General features: G+C 42.3%; 1 protein-coding gene across 1 annotated transcript in view; it reads right to left on the bottom strand.

The window, feature by feature from the left end:
* Positions 1-301: 301 nt before the first annotated feature.
* The window catches only part of LOC137315190 (probable G-protein coupled receptor 139), a 31,071-nt gene continuing 18,642 nt past the window's right edge, over positions 302-12,730 (bottom strand). The window contains exon 2 of the mRNA XM_067980068.1: positions 302-1,200. Within this exon, the coding sequence (XP_067836169.1) occupies positions 302-1,200 (899 nt within the window). The remainder of the gene's footprint in view (positions 1,201-12,730) is intronic.

Below are 12,730 nucleotides of genomic sequence, written 5' to 3'. Positions count from 1 at the left end.
GATAATTTCCTTCAATAATTTAAAACACCTTCCAACGATTGGCCAGACCCACAATGTCTCGACAGGAAGCAGTAGTGAAATTCCCGGCCCCATTCAAGAGCCACCGCAGGGACCTCAGAGGTTGTGATCGTCCGCAAACCTCCATTCAAATTGGGAACCGATGATCGCATTTTGGACTGGTTCAGTGTCACAGCCGATTGACCCCAATATCTCGATATCACAGAACACCGGGGCGGAGCGGGTCGGACAGAATATTAAAGAGGATTGAGTTCTGATGCTGGGAATTGTTCTGTTCTGCTCATCATTTAATGATTTTAACAACTAGAGAAAAGGGATATTTAAGCATTTTCTTCAACTGCTCTCTGAATTTAGTCTGGGTCACAGCATAAATACAAGTGTTTGTGCAGCAACTCAGGAGCTGGAGCATGAATCCCAGTTCCATTAGAGCGATAGGCGGAATTACAGTCGCACCGACGAAATCCAACACCCGCATCCATATAGAATACAACATAAACATCGCCCATAACAGAATGAAATTCCCCGAGATGACGAACAGTAAAATAATGGACTTCCTTCGACTCGTAATTTCTGGGTCACTGGGACTCTCTTCACTGCTGTGGTCCCGGAGTCTCCTGCGGGCTCTGTTGGCCACTACAATGTGTCTGACGATTACAACATTGAGCAGCAGAATCAGAACAAATGGGACCCCCGGGGTTAGAATATAATGACTGAGTTCGATTGCTCCCCACACCCGGGAATATTGAACACGACCGTCTACAGCACAAAACCAGGGAAGGTTGCCAAGAGCATACCCACTCGATAACATAAAGTACCAGGTGATGTTCTTCAAACAGCTCAGCACAGTCACTGTTCCCAGAACCACAGCCGCCGTTTTCTCGGTGCAATATTTAGTTTTCAGTTTCTGGCAACAAATGGCCACAAATCGATCAAAGGTGAAAGTGACGGTGAACCAGACAGAACAGTCTGTCGCTGCATAAAGCAGGACGGCGTGGATATTACACACGCGGATGTCGTACAGGAAAATAAATTGTTCGAAATAAACAATCGGAATCTGTCTCAATATCAGATCGATGAAAACGACCAGTAGATCCACCGCTGCCATGGCCACCAGGTAGCGAGTGACACATTTGGAGAGACCGCACTTTCCTTGGGATAGGATCACAATCGTCACTAAGTTAACTGTAAGGAAGGGAAATAAACAGGGAAATTATACATCAGGCTGGGAGCAAAAGCAGCAGTTTGATGGAGTTCGGGGTGAAATTTGCTGCTTTATTACTGCATCCATTGATGGACCTGATTATTATACTTGTGATACGGCTTTCGACTGGAGACAGAGTTTAAATATAATAATAGTGATTGGACTGGGAAATAGAGAAACAAACAGGGATTTCTGCTGGAATCAGGAGTGGATTGAGAATTGAATAAAAGAACGGGATTAAATTACACATGAAAGATAATAGGTTTCCAATGAATCACATCCCCCTCTAAATATTGGTAGAGCCTTTGATCCACGTGTAAATATTAATACAATCCGTGGTTCCAAAGTAAATATTGTCATAACCTGTGGACCCACTTTTTAATCAAGGGATATGGGGATAAAGCGGGAACAGGGGACTTAGTTGGACGATCAGCGGCGATTATTTTGAATGGCGGAGCAGGCCCGAAGGACCGAATGGCCGACTCTTGCTCCTATTTTCTATGTTTTTGTGTTTCTATGTACCGTCCCTTTAACTCTTGTAGGTAAGGCAACAGATTCTAGGCGCCCCTATAAACATTTGGGAAGTCCATAGATCCAACTTTCAATATTCCTACAGTCTCCGGATCCCGTGTTAATGTGGTATAATCCCTGAAACCCCTGAAAATTTGGTACAGTCACTAAGTCCCCCATTAATGTTGATGTTTTCATTCAGTCTCCAGACAAGGGTCGGTGGACAGTGTCAGTATTTCATACAGTAATATAATCTTAGAGCACACAAGGAGGACACTCGGCCCACCGTACCCGTGCCGGCTCTTTGAAAGAGTTATCCAATTATTCCCACTCCCCTGCCCTTTCCCTATAGCCCTGAAAATGTTTCCTTTTCAAGTATATATCCAAATACCTTTTGAAAGCAACTGTTAAATGTTCTTCCACCACCTTTCAGACAACGCATTCCAGATCATAACAACTCGCTGCATGAAAAAAAAATCTCCTCATCTCCCCCTGCTTCATTTCCCAATGATCTTAAATCCGTTCCTTTGGTTACCGATCCTCCTGCCAGTGGATACAGTTTCTACTTGTTTACTCTCTCAACACCCCTCATTATTTTGAAGGCCTTTATTAAATCTCCCCATGGCTTTTTCTGCTCTAAGTGAACAATCCCAGCTTCACTAGTCTCTCCACATAATGAAACCCTTCATCCCTGCTGCCATTTTAGCCAATGGCCTCTGCACTCTTTCTTTGACGAACTTTCTAAAGTATGGTTACCAGAATTGGGCACAATACTCCAGCTGAGGCCGAACGAAACAGTACCAGAGCTTGTACATATTCAGGCAGACGCCAGAATGTGTCAGTGTTTACATGGGTGGGTGAGTCAATATTTACAGGGTTACCAGGGTGCGTGCCCATTCAGGCAAAGCCCGAGTGCGTTGGTAAGTACAGGTTCTATAACAATAAGTCAATGCGAATCTAGAACAAAGGACCAGGAGTGGGCCATTAAGCCGCTCGAGTCTGTTCACCATCCAATAAGATCATGGCTGATCGACATCTCAACTCCTTTACCGCCCTTTTGATCCATATAATTTGTTAATAAACACAAAACTATCGATTTCAGTCTCGAAAATGTGAATTGACCCAATACACACAGCCATTTGGGGAAGAGTGTTCAAGGTTTCCACTGCCCGTTGGGTCAAAAAGTGCCTCCTGATTTCGCTCCTAAATGGAATAATTTGCCCTCTACTTTTGGATTCCACCAGAATAGAAAACATTTGTCGGTATCTACCCGATTCAATCCATTTATGACTTTAAACACGTCGATTAGATAACTTCTCAGATTTTAAACTAACGGGAATACAAACAAAGTTTATGCATCCCACAAGCACTGACACGCACAAAGGAACATCCTGTAAAGAGTGAGAATCATTTGAGAATAACGTATAATTACTGACACACAAATGGAAAGATCCAGCAAATACTGACACTAATTTAGAAACAACCTGTAAATACTGACACTCAACCAGGAACATCCTGTAAATACTGACACTCAACAAGGAACATCCTGTAAATACTTACACTCAACCAGGAACATCCTGTAAATAGTCACACTCAACCAGGAACATCCTGTAAATACTGACACTCAACCAGGAACATCCTGTAAATACTGACACTCAACCAGGAACATCCTGTAAATACTGACACTCAACCAGGAACATCCTGTAAATACTGACACTCACCCAGGGACATCCTGTAAATACTGACACTCAACCAGGAACATCCTGTAAATACTGACACTCAACCAGGAACATCCTGTAAATACTGACACTCACCCAGGGACATCCTGTAAATACTGACACTCAACCAGGAACATCCTGTAAATACTGACACTCAACCAGGAACATCCTGTAAATACTGACACTCAACCAGGAACATCCTATAAATACTGACACTCAACCAGGAATATCCTGAAAAAACTGAGTTCACCCAGGAAGATCCTCTAAATACTGACATTCACTCAGGAACAATCGATAAATACTGACACTCACCTAGTAACATCCTGTAATTACTGACACTCACCAAGGAACATCGTCTAAATACTGACACTCACCGAGGAACAATCTATAAATACTGACACTCACCTAGTAACATCCTGTAATTACTGACACTCACCAAGGAACATCGTCTAAATACTGACACTCACCGAGGAACAATCTATAAATACTGACACTCACCAAGTGACATCCGGTAAATGCAGACACTCAGAATGGAACATTCTGTAAATACTGACAGTCGAACAGGAAATTCCTGCAAATACTGACACACAAACAGGAACATCCTGTAAATACAGATACTCAGCAAGGAACATTCTGTAAATACTGACAGTCGAACAGGAAATTCCTGCAAATACTCACACACCAACAGGAAAAATCTGTAAATAATGACACTCACCAAGTCCGTGCTGTAAATACAGACAGTCAACGAGGAACATTCTGTAATTAATGTGACTCACCTAGGAAAAGACTGCATATCCTGACATTCAACCAGGAGCAATTTGTAAATACTGGCACTCACCTAGGAACATCCAGTAAATCCTGACACTCAACCAGGACCATGCTGTAAATACAAACACTCAAACTGGAACATTCTGTAAATTGTGACACACACTCAGGGACATCCTGCGAATATTAACAGACACTCGGGAACATCCTGTAAATACTGACGCAATCAGGAACATCATGTAAATACTGACACTCACCCAGGAACATCCTGTAAATAATGACAATCAAACAGTAACATCATGTAAATACTGACATTCACTCAGCAACATCCTGTAATTACTGAAAATCAGTGAGGAACTTTCTGTCAATACTGACACACTCAAGAATAACCTGTAAATACTGACTCTCGCTCAGGAACGAACTGTAAATACTGACAATCACCCAGGATCGTTCCGTACATACTGACAATCACTCGGGAACATAGTGGAAATACTGAGACCTACCCAGGAACATCGTATAAAGAAGGAATCTCGCCGAGGAGCATCCTGTAAATACTGACACTAATTCAGCAACAGCCTGTAAATACTGACACTCATTTAGGATCATCCTGTAAATACTGACACTCAAGCGGGATCTTCCTGAAAATACTGACACACACTCAGGAACAGCCTGTAATTACGGACACACACTCAGGACTTTCCTGAAAATACTGACACACACTCAGGAACATCCTGTAATTACGGACACGCACTCAGGACTTTCCTGTAAATACTGACACTCACTCAGCGACATCGTGTAAGTAAAGATACTCATTCAGGAACATCCTCTAAACACTGACACTCACTCAGAAAAATCCTGTAAAAACTGACACATATTCAGGATCATCCTGTAAATACTCACGCACTCAGGAACATCCTGTAAATACTGACCCTCACTCGGGAACATGCTGTAAAAACTGACATTCACTCGGCAACATCCTATAAATACTGACACTCGCCCAGGAACATATTGTAAATACTGACACTCGCCCAGGAACATATTGTAAATACTGACACTCGCCCAGGAACATATTGTAAATACTGACACTCGCCCAGGAACATCCTGTAAATACTGACACTCACCCAGGAACATCCTGTAAATACTGACACTCGCTCAGGAACATATTGTAAATACTGACACTCAATCAGGAACATCCTGTAAATACTGACACTCACCCAGGAACATCCTGTAAATACTGACACTCGCCCAGGAACATATTGTAAATACTGACACTCACACAGGAACATCCTGTAAATACTGACACTCGCCCAGGAACATCCTGTAAATACTGACACTCGCCCAGGAACATATTGTAAATACTGACACTCGCCCAGGAACATATTGTAAATACTGACACTCGCCCAGGAACATATTGTAAATACTGACACTCGCCCAGGAACATCCTGTAAATACTGACACTCGCCCAGGAACATATTGTAAATACTGACACTCACCCAGGAACATCCTGTAAATACTGACACTCACTCAGGAACATCCTGTAAATACTGACACTCACCGAGTAACAACCTGTAAACTAACACTCTCCCAGGAACATCATCTGAATGCTGACACTCAACTAGGAACAACCGATAAATACTGACACTTTCCCAGGAACATCCTGTAAATACCGACACTCAACTAGGAACAACCGATACATACTGACACTGACTCGGGAACAACCTGTAAATACTGACACTCATTCAGGATTATGCTGTAAATACTAAAACTCACTTAAGATCATCCTGTAAATACTGACACTCACTCAGGAGTATCCTGTAAATACTGACATTCACTCAGGAACATCGTTTAAACACTGACAATCAAGCAGGAACATCCTGTAATTACTCACACTCACTGAGGAACATCTGGTAAATACTGGCACTCACTCAGGAACATCGTTTCAATACTCACAATCACTCAGGAACATTCCTGGAAATGCAGACACTCACTCAGGAACATCCTGTAAATATTGAAACTCACTCAGGAACATGCTGTAAATATTGAAACTCACTCAGGAACATCCGGTAAATAATGACACTCAGGATTATCCTGTAAATACTGACATTCACTCAGAAACATCCTGTAAATAAAGATACTCAGCAGGTACAGCCAGCAAATAATGACAGTCACTCAAGAACATCCTGTAAATACTTACACTCACCTGGTATATCGTGTAGATAAAACATCACGCAGGAACATCCTGTTAATATTGAAACTCACCTGGTACATCATGTAAATACTGACACGCACCAAGGAACATCCTGCAAATCCTGACACTCACCCAGGAACATCCTGTAAATCCTGACACTCACTCAGGAAGATTCTGTAAATAATCACACTCACCGAGGAACAACCTGTAAACACTGACACTCATTCAGGAACATCCTGTAAATACTGACACTCACTCAGTAACACCTGTAAATACTGACACTCACTCAGTAACAGCTGTAAATACTGACACTCACTCAGTAACACCTGTAAATACTGACACTCACTCAGTAACACCTGTAAATACTGACTCTCACTCAGTAACACCTGTAAATGCTGACACTCACTCAGTAGCACCTGTAAATACTGACACTCACTCAGGAACATCCTGTCAATACCGATACTCACGCAGAAACAGTCAGTAAATACCAACATTCACCCAGGAACATCCTATAAATACTGACACTCATACAAGTGCATTCAGTTGATACTGACACTCTCTCGGGAAAAAAAAAACCCTGTAACTTCTGACACTCACCCAGGAACAACCTGTAAATCCTGACACTCACTTACGAACAATCTATAAATACTGACACTCACCTAGTAACATCCTGTAAATACTGACACTCACCCAGGAATTTCGTCTAAATACTGACACTCACGTCGGAACAACCTATAAATACTGACACTCACCTAGGAACAAACTGTAAATACTAACACTCACTTGGGAACATCCGGTAAATAATGACACTCACTCAGGATTATCCTGTAAATCCTGAAATTCACTTAAGATCATCCTTTAAATACTGACACTCACTAAGGAGTTTTCTGTAAATACTGACACTCACTCAGGAGAATCCTGTAAATACTGGACATTCACTCAGAAACATCCTGTAAAGACAGATACTCACCAGGTACATCCAGTAAATACTGACACTCACTCAAGAGCATCCTGTAAATACTGACACTCACTCAAGAGCATCCTGGAAACACTGACATTCACTCAGGATCGTCAAGTAAATACTGACACTCAATCAGGAACATACTGTAAATATCGACATTCACTCCGGATCAACCTGTAAATACTGACAGTCACTCCGGAACGCCGTGTAAATATTGAAACTCACTCAGGAACGGCCTGTAATACTGACAGTCACTCCGGAACTTTCAATAAATACTGACACTCAGGAGCATCCTGTAAATACTGGCACTCACGCACGAACCTCCTGTAAATACAGGACTCACAGAGGAATATTCCGTCAACACTGACATTCACTCAGAAACATCCTATAAATACCGACATCACTCAGGATCGTCCTGTAAATACTGACACTCAATCAGGAACATACTGTAAATAATGATCCTCGCCCAGGAACATCCGATAAATACTGACACTCACCTGGTACATCCTGTAAATACTGACATTCACTCATGAACATCCTGTAAATACTGACACTCACTCATGAACATCCTGTCAATACTGACATTCACCTGGTTCATTCTGTAATCACTGATACTCACCCAGGAAGATCCTGTGAATTCTGACACTCACACAGGAACATCCTGCAACACCGAAATGCACTCATGGACAACCTGCAAATACTGATACTGACTCAAGGGCTTTTCTGTAAATACTCTCACTCAATCGGGACGTCCGGTTAATACAGACGCTCATCCTGGAACATCGTTAAATACTGACAGTCGTAAGGATCATAGAGCTAATTACGACACTGAACCAGGAACATCCTGTCATAACTGAGAATCACCCAGGAACGTCCTGTGAATACAGACACTCACTCAGGAACATCCTGTAAATAAAGACACTCAATCTGGAACATCCTGTAAATACAGACACACAATCAGGAACGTCCTGTAAATACTGACATTCGCCCAGTGTCATCATCTAAATAAAGACGCTCACCCAGGAACATGCTGTAAATACAAACATCACGCAGGAAGGTCCTGTAAGTACTCGCACTCACACAGGAAGATCCTGCAAATATAGAAACTCATTCAGGAAAAAAAGCAGCAAATACTGACATTGACCAAGGAATAATCCGTAAATAATGACGCTCACTCAGGAACATCCTGTAAACACTGACAATGACCCAGGGATAATCTGTAAATACAGACATACACTCTGGAACATCCTGTAAATACTGACACTCACTCAGTAACACCTGTAAATACTGACACTCACTCAGTAACACCTGTAAATACTGACACTCACTCAGTAACACCTGTAAATACTGACACTCACTCAGGAACACCTGGAAATACTGACACTCACTCAGTAACACCTGTAAATACTGACACTCACTCAGGAACATCCTGTCAATACTGATACTCACGCAGAAACAGTCAGTAAATACCGACATTCACCCAGGAACATCCTATAAATACTGACACTCATACAAGTGCATTCAGTTAATACTGACACTCTCTCGGGAACAACCTGTAAATCCTGCCACTCACCCTCGAACAAACTATAAATACTGACACTCACCTAGTAACATCCTGTAAATACTGACACTCACCCAGGAACATCGACTAGATACTGACACTCACCTCGGAACATCCTGTAAATACTGACACTCATTCAGGAACATCCTGTAAATACTGATACTCAAGCAGAAACATTCTGTAAATACCAACATTCACCCAGGAACATCCTGTAAATGCTGAAACTTATACAAGTAAATTCAGTTAATACTGACACTCTCTCGGGAAATAAAAACCTGGAAATTCTGACACTCACCCAGGAACAACCTGTAAATACTGACAATAACACAGGAATGATCTGTAAATACTGACACTCACACAGGTACATCCTGTCAATACTGACAGTCACCCCGGAACATCATGTAAATACTGACACACACTCAGGAAACTCCTTCAAATCCTCACACTCACACAGCAACACTCTGTACTGTTGGCACTTACCCAGGAACATTCTCTAAATACTGATGCTCACTCAGGAACATGCTGTAAATATTGACACTCACTCAGGAATATCCTCTAAATATGGACACCCTCATAGCTACATCCTGTGAATAGTAATAATCCATACGGTACTTCCTGTAATCACTGAGACTCATGCAGCAAAATCCAGTGAATAACATGAATCGCATACCGACATGTTTTAATTACTGGCACTCATGCAGGAACATTCTTCAAATACTGAACTTTACGATAGAACATCCTGTAAATACTGATACTCACTGAGAAACATCCTATAAATCCGTGAACTCGCCTGCGAACATCCTACGAATAATGTGACGCAACTCGCAACATGTTGTATACAATGACATACTGCCAGACACTGTGTATATAGTGACATATTCCCAGACCCTGTCTATATAGTGACATAATCCCAGACCCTGTGTATATACTGACATACTCCCAGACCCCGTGTATATACTGACATACTCCCAGACCCGGGCTACATAGTGACATTCTCCTAGACCCGGTCTATATAGTGACATACTCCCAGACCCGGTCTATATAGTGACATACTCCCAGACCCGGTCTATATAGTGACATACTCGCAGACCCTGTGTATATACTGACATACTCCCAGACACTGTGTATATAGTGACATACTCCCAGACCCTGTGTATATAGTGACATACTCCCAGACCCTGTGTATATAGCGACATACTCCCAGACCCGGTGTATATAGTGACATACTCCCAGACCCGGTGTATATAGTGACATACTCCCAGACCCGGTGTATATAGTGACATACTCCCAGACCGAGTGTATACAGTGACATACTCCCTGACCCGGTGTATATAGTGACATACTTCCAGTACTATTTATTAATAATGACATTCTCCGAGGATTCTATGGCATCTCTGAGACTCTCCAAGGTTCAGAACTTGATTGTAAACATTCCCGGGGATTCCCTGTGAATCCTGTCTTACTGTACGAACCCCTGTAAACGCTCAACCACTCCCAAACATTCTGTAAATACTGACAACTAAAATTACACTTCCTGTGAATATTGACACAATACCAGGGATTATATATCAATATTGACATTCTGTCCGGGACCCACTTTAAATACTAACACACCCCAAGGGCCCGCTTAAAACAACATCACACTCAGGCTCCCGATCATACAGCTAAACTCCCAGGGACCCATGTTGCATTAAATCTCACAACCAGAAGACCTGCGGAAACACATCTCCCATCCTCGAAACCCCATATAGTAATAGAGGCGATGCAGGAGACCCTGCAATTATATCTTCCATCACGGAAAACCCCATATCGATCTAACGACTTACCAGGAGACTCCGTAATTATATCTTCCATCCCGGAAACACCATATCTCGATCGAGGCTTACCAAGAGACCCTCTGATTAAAAATTCCATCCCGAAAAAACCCATATAGATTTAGAGACTTACCAGGAGACCCTGTAATTATATTTTCTATCCCGGAAACCCCATATGGGTATAAATACTTACCAGGAGACCCCGCAATTATGTCGCCCTTCCCAGAAAACCCATATCGATATGGAGACTTACCAGGAGACCCAGTAATTTCTCTTCTATCCCAGAAACCCTATATCGATATCGAAACTTACCAGGAGACCATGTCATTACATTTACCATCCCAGAAGATCCATATAAATTACAGAGAATTAGCAGGAGTTCCCGTAATTACATCTCCCATCGAAGAAAACCCATATAGATAAAGGGACATGCCAGTAGATATCGGAATTACATCTCCCATTCTGGAACCCCACAGAGATATAAAGACTTAGCAGGACACCTCCGCAATTACATCAACCATCCCAGAGACTGCTTAAATATATAAAGACCTAAGAAGAGTGCCCGTAATTAGATCACCCATCCCGGAAACCCCATATCAATATCAAGACTTATCAGGAGACGCCTGTAATTGCATACAACACCCCAGAAACCCCACATAGATATTCAGAATTAGCAGCAGAATCCCGTCATTTTATCTCGCATTCCAGAAACCCCATAGAGGTGCAGAGTCTTACGAGGTGACCCAAAAATTAGATCGCCCGTCCCGGAAAACCCATATTGATATAGAGACTTACGTGGAGCCCCCGTAATTACATCTCCCATCAGGGAAAACCCATACAGATATAGGGACAGACCACTAAATCCTGTAATTATAACTCCCATTCCTGATACCCCATACAGATTTAGAGACATCCAAGGAGACCTAGTTTCCATCCTGGAAACCATATACAGATATAATTTCTCAGCAGAAGACCTCCGTAATTATATCTCCCATCGGAGAAACCCCAGATAGATATAGAGACTGAAGGGGACAGCCCAGAATTGCATCTCCCATCCCGGAAAAATCATTTAGCGATGGAGACTGAGAAGGAAAACCCGTAATTACCTCACACCCTGAAACCGATATAGATATAGAGGTTTACGAGGAAACCCCGTAATTACATCTCCGATGGCGACAACCCCATCTGGATATAGAGACTTACCAGGAGAACCCGTATTACATCTCGCATCCTGGAAACACATGTAGATATAGAGACTTACCACGAGACCTCGTAATTACATCTCGCATCCTGGAAGCACATGCAGATATCGGACTTAACAAGAGACCCCGTAATTAAATCTCGCATCCTGGAAACACATGAAAAATAGAAACTGACCAGGAGACACCGTAATTACATCTCGCATCCCGGAAACACATGTAGATATCGAGACTTACCAGGAGACACCGTAATTACATCTCGCATCCTGGAAACACATGAAGATATGAAGATTTACCAGGAGACCCCGTAATTACATCTCCTTCCCAGAGATCGCATATAGATATAGAAACTTACCAGCAAACATCGTCGTTACACCTTGCGTCCCGAATCCCCAATATATATATACATGCTTAGCAGGAGCTCCAGGAGAAGTGAAGATGAGGCAGTAAATTACGAGAACAGTAATGCAGTGAAAGGTAGTTTACAAAACTAACAGCTGGACATAGAGGCTTAGCAACAATAGCATCATCAGCGGGTAGTAGACAGGAAACGGCAAGAGCAGTATCACAGTGAAACACGTGTTATAGAATTAATAGATGATATGGAAGTTAACAGGGACACCAACAGCAGCGAGGAGGGGATTGTAATTTACAAGAACAGTAATACAGTGAAACATGGCTTGGAGAATTAATAAGCTGGATATTGGATATAGAGGATTACCAGGGACACCAATGGAAGCGAGGAGGGAATTATTAATGACATGAATAATAAAACAGTGAAACCTGTTTTATCGA

Source organism: Heptranchias perlo, unplaced genomic scaffold, assembly GCF_035084215.1.
Source record: "Heptranchias perlo isolate sHepPer1 unplaced genomic scaffold, sHepPer1.hap1 HAP1_SCAFFOLD_54, whole genome shotgun sequence".
In the NCBI taxonomy this organism is placed as follows: Eukaryota; Metazoa; Chordata; class Chondrichthyes; order Hexanchiformes; family Hexanchidae; genus Heptranchias; species Heptranchias perlo.
Note: the sequence above shows the minus strand (reverse complement) of the source record. Positions and strands in the feature narration are given on the sequence as shown.